At 41.1% G+C, this 19,550-nt stretch overlaps 1 protein-coding gene across 5 annotated transcripts in view; it reads right to left on the bottom strand.

The window, feature by feature from the left end:
* Nucleotides 1–19,550, bottom strand: part of SSH2 (slingshot protein phosphatase 2) — a 295,182-nt gene that overhangs the window by 72,214 nt on the left and 203,418 nt on the right. For all 5 annotated transcript variants that reach the window (XM_003931451.4, XM_074388423.1, XM_074388424.1 and 2 more), the window contains 2 exons: nt 11,589–11,692; nt 4,607–4,671 (listed from right to left, as the gene is read on the bottom strand). In XM_003931451.4, coding sequence (XP_003931500.3) covers nt 4,607–4,671; nt 11,589–11,692 — 169 coding nt within the window. The remainder of the gene's footprint in view (nt 1–4,606; nt 4,672–11,588; nt 11,693–19,550) is intronic.

The following is a 19,550-nucleotide window of genomic DNA, read 5'->3' as shown; positions in this document are numbered from 1 at the left end:
GTTACTTCAAATGTCCTGAAAATTCTTAATTTCCCAGTTTATTATTTTAATTAAATGGTTGATCTTTGGTAATGTGCAAGAGTACTATAAAACCACTTCCTTTATTTTACTATGTACTAAAGTTAATGCTTGATGAATGTATTTGGAACACAGAGCTTCCCTGGAGGAAAAGACTGCCTTTATCCTATTTTCAATGCTAAAGTAAAATGTGTGGTTTTGTTGGGTTATTTAAAAAACAAAGGCAGCTAGACACAGTGGCTCACCCCTGTAATTCCAGCACTTTGGGAAGCCGAGGTGGGTGGATCACAAGGTCAAGAGATTGAAACCATCCTGGCCAACATAAGTGAAACCCCGTCTCTACTAAAAAAAATACAAAAATTAGCTGGGCATGGCACGCATCTGTAATCCCAGCTACTTGGGAGGCTGAGGCAGGAGAATCGCTTGAACCTGGGATACGGAGGTTGCAGTGAGCTCAGATCGTGCTACTGCACTCCAGCCTGGCAACAGAGTGAGACCCTGTCTCAAAATAATAATAATGATAATAATAACAATAATAATAATAATGGCAAGACTTTTGACTAGGCACAGTGGCTTATTCCTGTAATCCCAGCACTTTGGGAGGCTGAGATGGGCAGACCACCTGAGGTCAGGAGTTCAAGACCAGCCTGGCCAACATGGTCAAACTGTCTCTACTAAAAATACAAAAAATTAGCTGGGCATGGTGCCACACGCCTGTAATTCCAGCTACTCAAGAGGCTAAGACAGGAGAATCACTTGAACCCAGGAGGTGGAGGTTGCAGTGAGCTGAGATCACGCCACTGAACTCCAGCTTGGGTGAGAGAACAAGACTCTGTCTCAAAAAAAAAAAAAAAAAAAAAAGCAAGACTTTCAGTTGACTATCAAACTTTTCTTTTAACCTTATGCACAAATCTTAAGAGTTTCAGCATTCCAAATTTAACTCAAAACAAAAGCCTTTGCTTTGAGTCTACAAATGCTCCTTTCAGTTAGAAAAGTGCTAATTTGTCCAAAGTCATACAATGCATTGACTCATTTTCTTGAAGATGACTCACTCAATAATCTGAAGCATAATGACTATGTGTTTGTAACAATTCAAAACAACTGTAAAATGGCTTGCCATTTGAACTTTGAATTCAGAGGCATTGGTTACATTTTCTGAATTTATATTTTATAAATGTAAAGCAGCTGAAGATGCATATTTTAGTAAGAAAATATTTAATTGCCGGCTCTGTCTTTGTAACTGCTTCCTTCATGTTATTCCAAGTCTCCACGTAGTTAAAATTATTATTATTATTATTATTTTTTTTTTTTTTTTGAGACGGAGTTTCGCTCTTGTTACCCAGGCTGGAGTGCAATGGCGCGATCTCGGCTCACCGCAACCTCCGCCTCCTGGGTTCAGGCAATTCTCCTGCCTCAGCCTCCTGAGTAGCTGGGATTATAGGCACGCACCACCATGCCCAGCTAATTTTTTGTATTTTTAGTAGAGACGGGGTTTCACCATGTTGACCATGGTTGGTCTCGATCTCTTGACCTCGTGATCCACCCGCCTCGGCCTCCCAAAGTGCTGGGATTACAGGCTTGAGCCACCGCGCCCGGCCAAATTATTTTAATATTTAGAGGTACAAACCAAACTCCAGAAGGTTATCAATGAGAAAACGATAAAGTGATATTAGATCTCTTTAAAGCTTTAGCTTTACCAAACAAATGTTGAAAGCTATCAGCAAATATTTACTGGGCATCCAGTATGTGCAAGTGACTGTTGTTATGGGTTTTAGAAGAGATGTACTCCAAGTACGATTCCTGGATCAGCAGCATCAGTGTGTTTCAAAACTGGCTTAAAAGTACAAATTATCATCTGGGCATGGTGGCACATGCCTGTAATCCCAGCACTTTGGGAGGCCAAGGCGAGCAGATCACAAGGTCAGGAGATTGAGACTATCCTGCCAGCATGGTGAAACTCCGTCTCTACTAAAAATACACACAAAAAATTAGCTGGGCATGGTGGTGCACGTCTGTAATCCCAGCTACTCAGGAGGCTGAGGTAGGAGAACTGCTTGAACCTGGGAGGCGAAGTTTGCAAAGGTGAGATCTCGCCACTGCACTCCAGCCTGGTGACAAAGTCTGGTGACAAAGACTACCTCAAAAAACAAAACAAAAACAAAAAATCCAAAATTATCTCTGCTTCCCCTTTACCAACCAATCTGTGTGTGTGGAGTCTAGCAATTGGTGATTTAACAAAGCTCTCCAGGTGATTATGATATACTTTAAAGTTTGGGAATCATTGCTTTAGATGATGATGATGATGATGATGATGATGATGATGATGATGATGATAATGATGATGGTGATGGTAGACAGGGTCTTGCACTGTTGCCCAGACTGAGTGCAGTGGTGTGACCATAGCTCACTATAGCCTTAACCTGCCAGGCTCAGGCAATACTCCCACCTCAGCCCCCCAAGTAGCTGGAACTATTGGGGCATGCAACTACGCCCAGCCAATTTTTTACTTTTTGTAGAGACAGGGTTTTGCCATGTTGCCCAGGCTGGTCTTGAACTCAAGTGATCCTCCTGCCTTGGCCTCCCAAAGTGCTGGGATTATGAGCATGAGCTCATAATCCCACCACACCTCAGCCACTCCAGATTATTAATACTGTAAGAATTGCATCACTTTGTTTCCTTTTAAATAATAACAATTTTATTATTATTATTTTTTGAGACATAGTCTCACTCTGTCACCCAGGTTGGAGTGTAATGGTGTGATCTCAGCTCACTGCAACCTTCGCCTCTCAGGTTTAAGCAATTCTGCTGCCTCAGCCTTATGAGTAGCTGGGACTACAGGGTGTGTGCCAACATGCCTGGCTAATTTTTGTTTTGTTTTGAGGCGGAGTCTCGCCCTGTCACCCAGGCTGTAGTGCAATGGCATGATCTTGGCTCACTGCAACCTCCACCTCCTGGGTTCAAGTGATTCTCCTGCCTCATTCTCCTGAGTAGCTGGGATTATAGGCATGTGCCACCACACCCAGCTAATTTTTGTATTTTTAGTAGAGCGGTAGTTTCACCATGTTGGCCAGGCTGGTCTCAAACTCCTGACCTTAGATGATCTGCCTGCCTCAGCCTCCCAAAGTGTTGGGATTACAGGCGTGAGCCATTTCACCCAGCCCCATTTTTTTTTTTTTTTAGTAGAGACAGGGTTTCACCATGTTGGCCAGGCTGGTCTCGAAGTCCTGACCTCAAGGGATCTGTCTGCCTTGGCCTCCCAAAGTACTGGGATTACAGACATGAGCCACTGCGCCTGGCCCAAGACTACTATTTAATACTGCTATAATAGGTGCGATATGGGCTATCTCTCAGCCTCCCAAAGTGTTGGGATTATAAGGGTGAGCCACCACACCCAGCCTTAAATCATTATTTAAGAAAGAAATAGACAGAGAAATACATATAAGATTTACATAAATGTATAGTGTTACTTTTGGTTAGGATATAAAACATTTAAAAAATTAAAATTAAGAATAAAATAACTATGAAAGGATTCCTTAAATTTTTATATATTCTAACCAAAGGACTCATTACCACATACCTGGATTACTGCAATAACTACCCAGCAGGCCTCCCTGATTTAAAATGACCTTTTCCTCATCTCTAATCTGCATTAGCTTCTGAGGAATCTTCCCTAACTATTATAGCTGTCCCATGGCTTTCCTTGGCTCAAAAACCTATAATGTTTCACAACTGTTTATTGAAAAGGGGGAGATACTATCTCTAGCTAGTAAGAAAGCAAGCAACAAGCTTGTCCAACCCATGGCCCATCGGCCACATGGAGCCCAGGATGGCTTTCAATGTGGCCCAACGCAAATTCATAAACTTTTGAAAACATTATAAGATATTGTGACTTTTTTTCTTTAAGCCAATTAACTAAATCCATATTTGCCGGCCTTGTTTTCCAGTCTCTATCTTCCCAATAATAACAATAATACCCATACTTAGACAGCATTTTGCACTATTCAGTATGTTTTCATGTCCAGTTGACCCTCTCAGTGTGAGAGGTAGTCAGGAGATGAGGAAATGGGCACAGACAGGGTAAGGTAATTTGTCCAGTATCATATGATTAGTAAGGACCTAAGTCCACACCTCCCAAGTCTGAAGCCAGTATCAATCCTTGGCCATTTCACTCCCTCTTTATCCTTCCCTGTGTGTGTTTTTGCTTGTTAAGTCCTTATCTAGAATAATTTTCTTTCCACCAATCCAAATCTCATCATCTTTCAAGAGTCAGCTCAGGCTCCACTGACTACATAAACCTTCCTCATCTAGGTCAAATCCCCAGGTTCTTTCTCCATTTTCTGAACTTCAACTGTTATTATAGTTAATAATTTACAAACTGGTGCTTACCAACAGTCTTAAACCATTAAATTATTTCACAATACTCCACATTAAATTATACCCCCTATTGCACCTCGATGATGGGGACAGGCCATTATTCTTTCTTCACATAGTTCCCAGTACTGTACTGGGATGTAAAAATGACTGTTTAATGTTGACTATCTTAGACAGTCTTTTGAGGAAGAAAATTATAATGACACCACTAACTTACCAGCCTGATGTTGTCTTCTGGGCGGAGTAGTATGAACATTGCTTGGAGATGCTGTTGGAGATCGCCTGGTGAAATTTACAAACCAAAGGATAATTATTCTCCATTCTAATGTTGACAGAGAGGATTCCTTCTACCATAGTGACTTTTGTAAAAGAAAGCTCTGATTCATTAAATGACTCTAATTAGACATAGAAAATACATGATTATTGACTTAAAAAGGAAAGAGAGACTACTAGACCGCATCTTAATACATTTGCTTTTAGTCTACACTACATTAAAATTTATGTCTGTCCTGTGAAAGGTACACTTGAGACCAGTCTCAGTTTTGTATTATCGTGGATGTTAATGAGAGACCTGTTGGTGAGATCTGTTAGGCAGAGGCAGCACTCACTGGCTGTGTTTTCAGGCTCACTGAAGGTAGCAATGAGGGCACTTTGAAAATGGGTGTAGTAGTGTAGTGTTAGAGGAATCACCCATAACTTTTAAAAAGCGAACCATTTTGTCATTCCTATTTCTATAATTATATTCTTTGGTTGCATTTGACCTAAGAAGACTTTTTGACCCTAGAATAGGGTCAAAAGTTTAAAATGATTTTCACATTAGTGACTGATACTACGAGAGTATATATTAAATATGCTACATAAGGGATATATGATCATGCCACTGCACTCCAGCCTGGTGACAGAGCAAAACCTTATATTTAAAAATAAACAGGCCGGGCGTGGTGGCTCAAGCCTGTAATCCCAGCACTTTGGGAGGCCGAGGCGGGTGGATCACGAGGTCAAGAGATCGAGACCATCCTGGTCAACATGGTGAAACCCCGTCTCTACTAAAAATACAAAAAATTAGCTGGGCATGGTGGCACGTGCCTGTAATCCCAGCTACTCAGGAGGCTGAGGCAGGAGAATTGCTTGAACCCAGGAGGCGGAGGTTGCAGTGAGCCGAGATCGTGCCATTGCACTCCAGCCTGGGTAACAAGAGTGAAAGAAACTCCGTCTCAAAAAAAAAAAAATAAAAAAATAAAAAATAAAAAAATAAAAATAAACAAACAAAAAAAGGCAAACAACTCCTGACCCCAAGTCAAAAAGGATGATTTTCACTGCTGGTTTCTGACCAATTAATTTCATTATTGCAGAATCTTTCCATTTTCAAAATTAAAATGGAGAGTCATTACTTTTGGCCAGATCTATTCTATGACATTTCAAGCCCAGGGACACAATCTGTCTCAGATGCATAAACCCAAGAGAAATGAAAACATATGTCTACCCAAAAAAGTTGTACACACATGTATACACAGCACTATTCATTATAGCCAAAAAAGTGGAAACAATGCAAATGTCTATCAATTGATAAATGGATAAATAAAATGTGGTATTATCCACAAAACATATTATTTGGTCATAAAAAGGAATGATGGGCCAGGCGCAGTGGCTCACGCCTGTAATCCCAATGCTTTGGAAGGCTGAGGCGGGTGGATCACAAGGTCAGGAGATCAAGACCATCCTGGCAAACACGGTGAAACCCTATCTCTACGAAAAATACAAAAAATCAGCTAGGCATGGTAGCACACACCTGTAGTCCCAGCTACTTCAGAGGCTGAGGCAAGAGAATCACTTGAACCCAGGAGATGGAGGTTTCAGTGAGCTAAGCTTATGCCACTGCCCTCCAGCCTGGGTGACAGAGTGAGACTCTGTCTCAAAAAAAAAAAAAAAAAAAAGGAATGATATACTGATACATACTATACCATGAAGGACCTTTGAAAACATGCTAAATTGGCTGGGTGTGGTGGCTCAAGCCTGTAATCCCAGCACTTTGGAAGGTCGAGGCGGGTGGATCACGAGGTAAAGAGATTGAGACCATCCTGGCCAACATGGTGAAACCCCGTTTCTACTAAAAATACAAAAAATTAGCTGGGCATGGTGGCGCGTGCCTGTAATCCCAGCTACTCAGGAGGCTGAGGCAGGAGAATTGCCTGAACCCAGGAGGCGGAGGTTGCGGTGAGCCGAGATCGCGCCATTGCACTCCAGCCTGGGTAACAAGAGTGAAACTCTGTCTCAAAAAAAAAAAAAAAAAGAAAACATGCTAAGTAAAAGGAGCCTGTCTCAAAAATCCATTTACAGAACATCAAGAATAGGCAAATCTATAGAGACAGAAAGTAGATTAGTAGCTGCCTAGGGCTGGGAGAGAGGGTGAGGGAAATAGGGAGTGCCTGCTAATGGATATCGGGTTTATTTTTAGGGTGATGAAAATGTTCTAAAATTAGATTGTGGTGATAATTGTTCAACTGTGTGACTATTCTAAAAACCAATGAATGTACACTTTAAATGAGTAAACTGGGTGAATTATATGGTATGTGGATTATATCTCAATAAAGCTGTTAAACAAAAAATAAAAGAACAAGTATGAGGAGACAAAGTGTTCGGTATAAACAATGAAAAGCTACCAGAGTTACAAGTTGCAACTGAGTTAAGCAGTTGAGGCTACTTTTTGTTTTTTTTTGTTTTTTCTCCTGAGATAGGGTGTGCAATCCAGACTGGAGTACAGTAGAACTATCAGGGCTCACTACAGCTGTGACCTCCTGGGCTCAAGCAATCCTCCCACCACCTCAGCTTCCAGGGTTGCTGGAACTACAGGTGTGTGCCACAAAGCCTGGCTAATTTTTTGTATTTTTTTGTAGAGATGAGGTTTCACCATGTTGCCCATGCTGGTCCCGAACTCCTGAGCTCAAGCAATCTGCCCACCTTGGCCTACCAAAGTGCTAAGATTACAGGTGCAAACCACTGCGCCAGGCCTGAGCTTCTTTAAAACTAAGTTTCCTTCTGTTGTACCAGTAGAAATAACCACAGGAAAGGATTTTTAGGATGGAGAACTTCTAGAGAAGAACCCTAAATAGTAGCCCAAAGTCCCCACTCCAAACACTACTGGCCCAAAGATTCAGCTAGCTGGCTTATTTGAAGCTCGGACAAAAACGTCAGGAGTCCTACTCAAGTAAGGCTTCTTATGTGAGTTAGAAGCTCAGGTTTGTTAGTTGCGAAAAGTACTGCTCTGAGCAAACTGCATACCATTTCCTACTGGGAAACTGTTTTCCAGAGTCTAAGGAAGACAATATACCGATATACCATTGAGATCCCTTTCCTACATTTTCCCACCATATACTTCACTGCTAGAAGCAAAATTTCAGATTTCTATTTGGTTTTATAGACTTTTTTTTTTTTTTTGAGATGGAGTTTTGCTCTTGTTACCCAGGCTAGAGTGCAATGGCGCGATCTCGGCTCACTGCAACCTCTGCCTCCTGGGTTCAGGCAATTCTCCTGCCTCAGCCTCCTGAGTAGCTGGGATTACAGGCACACGCCACCATGCCCAGCTATTTTTTTGTATTTTTAGTAAAGAAGGGGTTTCACCGTGTTGACCAGGATGGTCTCGATCTCTTGACCTCGTGATCCACCCGCCTCGGCCTCCCAAAGTGCTGGGATTACAGGCGTGAGCCACCGCGCCCGGCAGTTTTATAGACTTTTAATTATTTCCATTTCAAATGCTGGCAGACATTCACTCATAACACCCTTCTTTGATTGCAAAATAGTGCTTGGATATTTTATATGCAGCCCAGTTAAAAAATTCTAACCAGTTCAAGAAACATGCATAAGGAAGTACAATTAGACATGGTAAGCCCTTGATCTGCTCTCAATTCTGCCATCAACTTTCAGTTACTGTTAGCCAAGGAAGTTCAGTTTATGTGACAGTCTGGCTTTTGTAAGCTGAATTTATACTTGCACTGCCTCATCTGTTCTGGTCTGTATCACAAATCAAGTCTATTCAGCTTGTGTTAAATCTGCTTTTCTTTTTAGTATAAGGAAAGCTAAATGAACAATGTTAAGTAGAAACCTGGGTGGCAGTTGAGTGTAGAAGTTTGACAAAAACATAAATGCCAACCAGTGCCAGAAACTTTAAAAGCCACTGACCCCATTAACTATTAAATGCCATACGGCAATTTGCCCAACATCCTAATCAGACAAGTTGGATTTAATCCAATAATTTATCTTCTTTTTACTGTAGGGGCTAAATATCCACACAGAACAGAAGTACAAAGCTTAGTGGGCATACTTCTTCCACACATACAAGTTGTTTGGAGAAGTGTCCTCCCTGACCTGACCTCCAGTACTGGGCACTGAGGAGGAAGGTTTTAGAAAGTGCAATCCAAGCTAATTTCCAAAAGAGGTTATTTCCCCGCTTAGTCCAAAAAATTTTCCATGGCTGAAGAGTTCTGGTAGGAGGACAATATTGCCCAAACAAAATGGATTATAGTTCTGACCTGCCACACTTGCCACTAGATGAAGGCCCAAACAAGTAGTAGAGCAGCCATTAAAATAGCCAAGATTATATTAACTAAAGCTAAACTCAACTACGGGCTCAATGGGATCCAGTATTTCTGGCTTTCACCTCTTATCTAAACACTTAAACACTTTGTTCCTTTTGTAGTAATTGCAATTTCTTTCACTACTGGAGGACACAAGTTGTCAATGTGGCACATTTATGACAACAAGCAATCACCTTTTTGTATACTATTGATCAGGATTAGTGTCCTCAGGCTGACTTTTATTTTTACCCCCAAAATGACAAATAAGGTCTGCTGGTAGAAGAGAAGCATCAGGTTATCTCCTTAAATTCTGGATATCCTATACCTGAGATCTCTCTCCCTAGGACACATTTTCTATGATTCTTTTCAAACCTCATCACCACACATGTTCCTGATTTTAGAGAAATCCAATATAAAAGAATACAATGCATATACTACTGTTAGTTGATATTTCAAAACCAGAGTCTTACACTCGTTCCTAGGTGAACATTTGATGATTCTTTGTTTCTAGAAGTCCTCTGGGTTAAATTTTCAGTCTTTTAGTGTATATAGTCAAGAAGCAGAACACTAGCATTTTACTACATGACATAATGACTCATTATCACAGCAATAACAGTGAGTTTATCTTAGTATATTCTGTATCATTCTCCTTCTTATATCATTGAGAGAGCAGAAATAAATCAGAAATTTAGTTTTTGGTTAGTTGAAGTAGCTTTGAACAGGATTGAAGAGAACACCTAAACTTTTTTTGTTTTTTGAGATGAAGTTTTGTTCTGTCGCCCAGGCTGGAGTGCAGTGGCGTGATCTCAGCTCACTGCAACCTGTCTCTCAGGTTCAAGCAATTCTCCTGCCTCAGCCTCCTGAGTAGCTGGGGCTACAGGCCCATGCCACCATCCTTGGCTAACTTTTGTATTTTTAGTAGTGACGAGGTTTTGCCATGTTAGCCAGGCTGATCTCGAATTCCTGACCTTAAGTGATCCACCCACCTCTGCTTCCCAAGGTGCTGGGATTACAGGCGTGAGCTACCGTGCCTGGCTTTTTTTTTTTTTTTTTTTTTTTTTTTTTTTTTTTTTAAGACAGGGTCTCACTCTGTTACGTAGGCTGGAGTGCAGTGGTGTGAAAATGGCAGATGGCTCGCTGCAGCCTCAACCTTCTGGGCTCAAGAAATTCTCCCACCTCAGCCTCCCAGGTAGCTGGGACCACAGATGTACATCACCACACTTGGCTAATTTTTTTTTTTTTTTTGAAGCAGTCTCGCTCTGTTGCCCAGGTTGCAGTGCAGTGGCATGATCTTGGCTTACTATAACCTCCACTTTCCAGGTTCAAGTGATTCTCCTGCCTCAGCTTCCTGAGCAGCTGGGATTACAGGCGTGTGCCACCACACCTAGCTAATTTTTGTATTTTTAGTAGAGACGGAGTTTCATCATTCTGGCCAGGCTGGTTTCAAATTTCTGACCTCAGGTGATCTGCCCACCTTGGCCTCCCAAAATGCTAGGATTACAGGCGTGAGCCACCACTCCAGGCCACATTTGGCTAATTTTTTATTTTTATTTTTTTGTGGAGATGGGATTTCACCATCTTGTCCAGGCCCTCAAAATTCTGGACTAAGGCAATTCTCTCGCCTCAGCCTCCCAAAGTGCTGGGATTATAGCTGTGAGCCACTGTGCCTGACCCACCTGAACATTTTTAACCTGAGCACTGAAAACCTTAACTGAGAGCTGAACACAGGGGCTCATGCCTATAATGCCAGCACTTTGGATAGCTGAAGTGGGCGGATCACTTGACACCAGGAGTTTGAGACCAGCCTGGCCAACACAGCAAAACCCCATCTCTACCAAAAATACAAAAATTAGCTAGGCATACTGGTACATGCCTATACTCCCAGCTACTTGGGAGGCTGAGGCAGGAGAAGTGCTTGAATGCAGGAGGTGGAGGTTGCAGTGAACTGAGATTATGCCACTGCACTCCAGCCTAGGTGACAGAGTGAGGCTCCATCTCAAAAAAAAAAAAAAAAAAAAAAAAAAACCAAAACTTAGCCGGGCATGGTGGCTCACGTCTGTAATCCCAGCACTTTGGGAGGATGAAGCGGGGAGATCACCTGAGGTCAGGAGTTCGAGGCCAGCCTGGCCAACATGGTGAAACCCTGTCTCTACTAAAAATACAAAAATGAGCTGGTCGTGGTGGCGAAGGCCTGTAGTCCCAGCTATTCAGGAGGCTGAGGCAGGAGAATCGCTTGAGCCTGGGAGGCAGAGGTTGCAGTGAGCCAGGATCAGGCCACTGCACTCCAGCCTTGGCGACAGAGTGAGACTCTGTCTCAAAACAAACAAGCAAACAAACAAACAACAACATTAACTGAGATGAGAAGTTTCATATAAGTTCATTAGAGTATTTTGTACCTTATTATTATTTGAACAAAAACTTATTAAGCATCTACTGTGTGTATAAGGCTTTTTGCTAAGTGCTAGAAAAATGATCTGAGAGTGTAAAAGAAAAGTGATTACAACACAGTACAATGCTTTCTTTCACCATTAATGAACTTCTGAAGAGATGTGGATGAGGCAGTCAGCTTTTTAATATACAACATAAGATATGGTTACCAAGAAAGAAATAGGTATATGCAAGCATTACCTGCATGCTTGTTCCGTCTGTGGCTGATTCTTGGTGTGGATGAGCCATTTCCCCGTGGTAGAAAAAGGGCAGCACCTTTGACAGTTAGAAAGCTCTCGCTGATGCTACAAGGAAAACATCAAAAGAAAATAAATTACTTAGAAAAGAAAATCAAACAGTAGGATGAAAGGACATCAAAGAGTAGGATGAAGAACCACTTTAGGATTCTCTCTTCCCTATTCCAAAGTCCCAACTTCACAGAACAAAGTAAAAACGTAATCAAGAAAGGCTGTGGTTACTCACAACTCATACATTCCTGTCTACTCTAGAGAAGTTTTCTTTTCTTTTCTTTTTTTTTGAGGGAGTCTTGCTCTGTCACCCAGGCTGCAGTGCAGTGGCACGATCTTGGCTCACTGCAACCTCCGCCTCCTGGGTTCAAGGGATTCTCCTTCCTCAGCCTCCCCAGTAGCTGGGATTACAAGCCCTGTCACCATGCCCATGAATCCTGGCTTTACTTCTTCTTACCCGAGTAGGCCTAAATTTCCTTATCTGTAAATAGGGATAATAAAATAAAGTTGTTGTGAAGAGCCAATGAGAAAAGAGCTTCTTAAAGTGGTGCCTGGCACATAGTAAAAAGCCCTCAATAAATATTAGTTATTATAAGTAGATTAGTAGAAGGTTATCAATAATGGTGTTTCAATAGTGTCCTGATCATATGTGAAGTATGTTACAATATTTAGCTACTACTAATAGGTCCAAAGTTTGCAAAAAAGATTTACGTTTAAAATATATACCATGCTAAAGTGTTAGCTCAAAATTTTACTATTGCCAACTTGCATCCCCATACTCAGTGAAAAGAAGTAATGTACAAGAAGTGTGTCTAACCCACTGGGGTTTGTCATTCACACAATGATAATATAGGTGGAGAATGACTGCTGAGGATAGTAGCTATTCAAAATACAATTACTGGTCTGGTCACAGTAGTTCATGCCTGTAATCCCAGTGCTTTAGGAGGTCAAGCCAAGAGGACTGCTTGAGGTTTGGAGTTTGAGACCAGACTGGACAACATAGTGAGGTCCCATCTCAAGAAAAATGTTCTAAAATTAGCTGGGTATGGTATCACACACCTGTAGTCCTAGCTATTCAGGAGGGTGAGGTGAGAGGATCACTTGAACCTAGGAGTTTGAGATTATAGTGAGTTATGATGGCACCATTGTACTCCAGCTGGGGCGACAGAGCAAATCTCATATCTCTTAAAAAAAAAAAAAGGCCGGCACAGTGGCTTACACTTGTAATCCCAGCACTTAGGGAGGTCGAGGTGGGTGGATCATAAGATCAGGAGATCGAGATCATCCTGGCTAAGATGGTGAAACCCCATCTCTACTAAAAATACAAAAAAATTAGCCTAGTGTGGTGGCATGCGCCTGCAGTCTCAGCTACTTGGAAGGCCGAGGCAGGAGAATCCCCTGAACCTGAGAGGCGGAGGTTGTACTGAGCCAAGATTGTGCCACTGCACTCCAGCCTGGTGACAGTGTGAGACTGTCTCAAAAAAAAAAAGACCAACACAAAAATGAGTGGATCTCCACAAACAACCAGAAAATAAATCTAAATTATTTCATATCAATAGACTAAATAAGTCTTTCAAGTTATCCATCAAGGTTCTCACAGAATCTGAAAGAAGAGAACTTAAGTCACGAATGGCCAAGTTTAGAAATACATAATAGAGGATTCCAAATTGCTTGTGAGTAGAGTACTGCGATTAAAGCTTATGATGGATTGTAAATGACATTGTTTACTCAATATTCCCACTCGGAAATCCAATTGGCATGCTAAATTCATGTTGCCAAAACTAAATTCTTGAGCTCCCCTACCCTCAAGTCAATCTCTAGCCTCATTCTCCAGCCTTATTCTCCCAGTTGTTTAGGCAAAACACTTAATAGTCATTCTTAGTGTCTTTCCTTCCTATAACACATCTAATCCATTAGCAAACCCTGTGAGCTTTACTTTCAAATACATCTTGAATCTGCCCACTTATCCCTATCACCACTATCACATTGGTCCACGGCACTATCATTCCTTACTTGGACAACTATTTAAAAAGTTTTTCTTAAAAAAGCTTTTTATTACAGAAAATTTCAAACATACACAAAAGTAGAGGAAATACTACAACAAACCTCTATGTTCCCATCATATTTGAGCTTTAATTTGTGGCAAATTTTGTTTCTTCTACATTCTCACCGATTCTACCTTGCCCCCACAGTGAAACAAACCTCAGGCACTGTATCAGCAAAAAATTTCTTAACAGGTCTATCTGCAATCACTTCTGCCCTCCATTACCTACTCACCAAACAGCAACTAGGTGACTTAAAACATAATAGACCATACAGTGTCACTTCCCTGCTTAAAACTCTTCAAAGGTTTCCTTTACTTATAAATTAAAAACCAGTCTTTTAGCTTGCTCTTCAAGGCCCTATGACACCATACAGGAAGCTACTCCTCTGATTTTACACCTTCTCCCCTTTTGTTTACCATGATCTACGATCCTTCTTTCTCTTTCTTCAATGTTTGAGGGCCTTTGTGCCTTCTGTTCTCTACTTGGAATACTTTTCTTGTGGCTGGTCACTATCTAAGTCTCAGCTCCAATATCACTGCTCCTTCCCCCAATTCCAATCATACTCTAGCCTACTGTTCTGTTTTGTTTCCTTCAGAATATTTATCATAAACTAAAATTGTATTTATTCACATGTATACTTGTGGTTACCTTCCTATAGCAGAATATAAGCTCCATGAGAGCAAGGACTTAATTTTGCACATCACTGTAGCTTCAGCACTAGAAATAGTGTAAGGCACCTATTAGCTGCTTAAACAATACGTGATGGATGAATGAATTTATCCCACGTTTTTTCCACACTGTATGTCTGTCCTGCCACTGTAGCAAAAATTGTAATTAGGACAAGTCTCACATGTAAAAATAATCAATATAGAACTCAATGTATGTGGCAGATTAATGGACTTTAAAATGTTTGATTATAGATTAACAAACAAATGAAATTAAATCACCCCTATAATGCTATCAGACACTGATTCAATTTTATCATTTAATAAAGTACATAAAGCTAATAAAACTTTTGAGTTAATCTGCCAAATAGACTGAAGCACGTCTTCTAAAAACAAAAGAATCCACAGATGTCACTTAAAAAATTTGCATGCTGGCTGGGGGTGACGGTGCCTTGATTTTGTTTTGTTTTCAACTTTAAATAAAGCATTGCTCTCTTGTGGTCTGTTACACAAGCCTTGTCTCTTGTTACATCCGTGGTGTTCACATGCCACCCTACTGTGGGGTCACACTGTTCCACTCACATTACAGGAACAACTTAAAACAAAATGTCTGAGTGACAGGATGAGTGGGCTATACCACAGACAGGAAATGAAATTCACACTTCTGCCAACACAGCAACTGCTGCTTTACTAAATGAAAATATTTTTAAAATAAAGGCTAAATATTCTACCTATTCACCAGGCAAAGTAACAGCTTTGGACACTGGTTTCCAGTAAACAAAGCAGTTCTTTACATGTACAAAGGGAGTATGTGTATTTGTTGAACAGTTTAAAACAACTGAACATACTTCAGTCATTCCTTTTGTGACACAGAGGTAGTTTCTCTTTGACAAACACTATTTTAAGAACTTCCTGGTATTTGGAGTTCTGTAATACTATTCTTTATAGATACATTTGTTGCTTATGCTTTAAAGCATATCTAAGTATATTCCTCCTTTAAAGCATACCTAAATGTGTTCTTTAAAATGTATGTAGTGCATTCTCAAGGTAAGGATTAAGGAACTGGACGAAGGCCATCGGTTAATTTAAAGCCACCTGGACTCCAAAAAGTGCTGATTATCAAAGAAAGGCCAGGAGTCAAACTCACATATAGTATAAGGGAAAAGAGGCTTTCCAATTTGAAACACAAATGTCAACAAAATTTTCTGATGGAACAAAATGCACAGCAGACCTAGGTAGGCCAGGAGACTACTATTTTTTTTTTTTTTTTTGAGATGAAGTCTCGCTCTGTCGCCCATGCTGGAGTGCAATGGTGAGATCTCGGCTCACTGCAACCTCTGCCTCCCAGACTCAAATGATTCTCGTGCCTCAGACTCTCAAGTAGCTGGAACTGTGGGCATATGCCACCACACTCAGCTAATTTTTTTTTTTTTCTTTTGAGACGGAGTCTCCCTCTGTCGCCCAGGCTGGAGTGCAATGGTGCAATCTTGGCTCACTGCAACCTCCACCTCCTGGGTTCAAGTGATTCTCCTGCCTCAACCTCCCGAGTAGCTGGCACTACAGGCACTCCGCATCACACCCGGCCAATTTTTGTATTTTTGGTAGAGACGGGGGTTTCACCATGTTGGCCAGGCTGGACTTGAACTCCTGACCTTGTGATCTGCCTGCCTCGGCCTCCCAAAGTATTGGGATTACAGGTGTGAGCCACCGCGCCTGGCCTTACCCAGCTAATTTTTGTATTTTTAGTAGAGACAGGGTTTCACCATGTTGCCCAGGCTGATCTTGAACTCCTGACCTCAAGGGATCCATCTGCCTTGGCCTCCCAAAGAGCTGGGATTACAGGCATGAGCCACTGCACCTGGCCCAAGACTACTATTTAATACTATTATAATAGGTGCGATATGGGCTCCCAGAGAGTCATGGCAGACAATCTGGATGGTACAATCAATCCTCTTAATTCCATGGCGCCAGGTTATGACTCCTCAGTTATCAAAAAAGTGACATTCTGTTGGTCACAAGGGGACCAGAAATAAGTGTGTGGCTGATTACAAAAATCTCTTATCATCACGGAAAAAAATTCATAGCACGGAAGTGATAAAACAAAATTTATAACTATCACCAGAGTTTAGGTAGATAAAATTCCGCTTGAAAATTAAATGCTTTATTTGCATATGAAGAAAATTATATGTAAATTTAATCATGTATACTTTTGTGTAAGGTAAAAGGTTGGTATATCTTGCCAGAATAGTAAGAGATTTATTATGTAAATATGTCTTTCTGAAGCAGCTGCCTAAAAATTCAATTGACATGGAGTTGTCAATCGTCTAATTAAAAATCTGTTCTTGGCCAGGCGCACAGGCTCACACCTGTAATCCCAGCACTCTGGGAGGCCAGAGTGGGTAGATTGCTTGAGTTTCAGGAGTTGGAGACCAGCCTGGGCAACACGGTGAAATCCCATTTCTATTAAATTAGCCAGGCATGGTGGCAGGCACCTGTAATCACAGCTACTTGGGAGGCTGAGGCAGGAGAATTGCTTGAACCCGGAAGGCAGAGGTTGCGGTGAGCCAAGATTGCACCATTGTACTCCAGCCTGGGTGACAGAGAGAGACTCTGTCTCAAAAAAAGAAAAAAAAAAAATCTGTTCTTGCTGGGCACAGCGGCTCATGCCTGTATTCATAGCACTCTGCAAATTGCTTGAACCCGGGAGTTGGAGGTTGCGGTGAGCTGAGACTGTGCCACTGCACTCCAGCCTGGGCAAGACAGTGAGACTGTCTAAAAAAAAAAAAAAAAAAAAAAAAAATCTGTTCTTTAGAAAGGTAGGTGAAAACTTTTTCATATTTTCTGAATTGACTAGTTCTGTAGAATGTGGCCCAGAAACCGAACTGCAGTAAACTTTATGAAGTCATTTGTATGTGATTACTGATGCCTAAGTTAAATACAACCCCAAAGGATTTAGAAACCCCTACATAAAGAATAAATGAGATAAAGAGAATACTATTATCTTGAGATAAAAAAGAGAACATTACTCTCCTGATTTAAAGTGAATAATTAGCTGCTTGATACAAAAATGACAGGATCACCTTTCTAATAGAGTACTCGTGACAGTGAAGTTCTCCAGAGTCTTCATAACTTAAGAACATCTATGCTTCTCTTTGCCATAAGATTGCTTGATCAACAAGGGGAAAGTCATCCCTGGTTATGAATGTGTGTGTGTGTATGTGTGTGTGTATATATATGTATAAAATGAGCTAGTAATAGTTAACTCAACTAGGTATCTACTGTATGCTAAGTGCACTTTACATTACTTCATTTAACTTTCCTGACAATTCTATGAAGTAGGTACTATTTTATTTATTGTACTTTAAGTTCTGAGGTACATGTGCAGATCTTGCAGGATTGTTGCATAGGTACACACATGCCATGGTAGTTTACTGTCTCCATCCCGTCACCTACATCAGGCATTTCTCTCAGTGTTATCCCAAAGCAGGTACTATTTTTACCCCCAATATACGTGTAAGAGACTGAAGGACTCAGAGATCACAAGTTACTTGTCTAAAATCAATCATACAGCTAGTAAGCCTCTAGGCAAGGATTCAAATCAAGATTTGACTTGAAAGCTCATGTTCTGAATCCTTCTCTACCATGTTTTCATTTTATGATATAGTTTTTGATGGATGAAATACAATGTCTTCCCTACACACTTTTACAACAGAACAGAATTCAAAAGTAGAGTACAGAGGCTGAGTGTGGCGGCTCACGCCTGTAATCCCAGCACTTTGGGAGGCCAAGGAGGGCGGATTACTTGAGGCCAGGAGTTTGAGACCAGCCTGGCCATCATGGCGAAACCTCGCCTCTACTAAAAATACAAAAAATAGCCAGGTATGGTGGCACACACTTGTAATCCCAGCTACTTGGGAGGCTGAGGCAAGAGAATTGCTTGAATTTGGGAGGTGGAGTTTGCAGTAAGCTAAGATCATGCCACTGGACTCCAGCCTGGGCAACAGAGTGAAAACTTCATTAAAAAAAAAAAAAAAAAAAAAAAAAGCCAGGCGTGGTCGATCACGCCTGTAAACCCAGCACTTTAGGAGGCCAAGGTAGATGGATCACGAGGTCAGGAGATCAGGACCATCCTGGCTAACATGGTGAAACTAAAAATACAAAAATACAAAAAATTCTACTAAAAATACAAAAAATTAGCTGGGAGTGGTCGCGGGTGCCTGTAATTCCAGCTACTTGGGAGGCTGAGGCAGGAGAATTGCTTGAACCCTGTAGGCGGAGGCTGCAGTGAGCCGAGATGGTGCCACTGCACTCCAGCCTGGGTCTCAAGAAAAAAAAAAGCCAAGTAGAATATAGGAGTGAGAGAAAAGTACTGAAATCCATTCAGATTCCAACTCTTATTTTCCCCACCACCTTCCCAGCAAGGCCAGAAACAGAAAGACTATACTGAGGGGGATAAAGAACATGTCTCAGAGATGAATCCAGTTGGGCTGGACAGTGAGCAAATTGTAGTATCTGTTGAAAATGACAGTGGCATCTCAGTCTCAAAAAATGGAGGAAAGAGCACTTGGCCTTAAATGTATTTGGGGAAGTACTCTGTGCTAATCCCTTCTGATCAAAATCATTTCCTAAAGTATGACATTTGTTAACTGGTAGTTTTTTTCTCAGGCAAAGTGTGGAAGAAAAGGTCAACTAAGGGAAGAAAATATTTAACTATTCTGAGGTTGAAATAATCTTTGAGGAATGTGACCAGGGTGATCATCCATGACCAGCAGGAAGGTCAAGGAAGCAAAACAAAGCAACAACACACCTGGCCTAACTGCTGAATGTCAGTTGGCCAGAAATTCTGTTCTACATGCAACACACATAAGAAGAAATGGCTTACTGACTATGAGAAATCAAGTTGCAGAAAGTAGATGTTATACTTTTTAATACTAAAATGAACGAAGCAGATTTTTATGTTCATAATGTTTGTAATGCAAAATTCTGGAGTAGGCTTGGCATTTCTGCTTGAAGCCAAAATTTGTAGGCAAATCATTGTGTATTATTGACTGCATGCAGTATTACTGCACAAGGTGAGCCAGTTGGTATTTATGTTAAATTCAAGTACTACACATAATCTGAACTCATGCTTTTGTCTTGAAGAATACTCACCTAGCGGAATTGTTCAAATACATTGTACCCTCCCAATATTTTTCCCCTCCTGAT

Source organism: Saimiri boliviensis, chromosome 17 (assembly GCF_048565385.1).
Source record: "Saimiri boliviensis isolate mSaiBol1 chromosome 17, mSaiBol1.pri, whole genome shotgun sequence".
Classification (NCBI taxonomy): domain Eukaryota; kingdom Metazoa; phylum Chordata; class Mammalia; order Primates; family Cebidae; genus Saimiri; species Saimiri boliviensis.
Note: the sequence above shows the minus strand (reverse complement) of the source record. Positions and strands in the feature narration are given on the sequence as shown.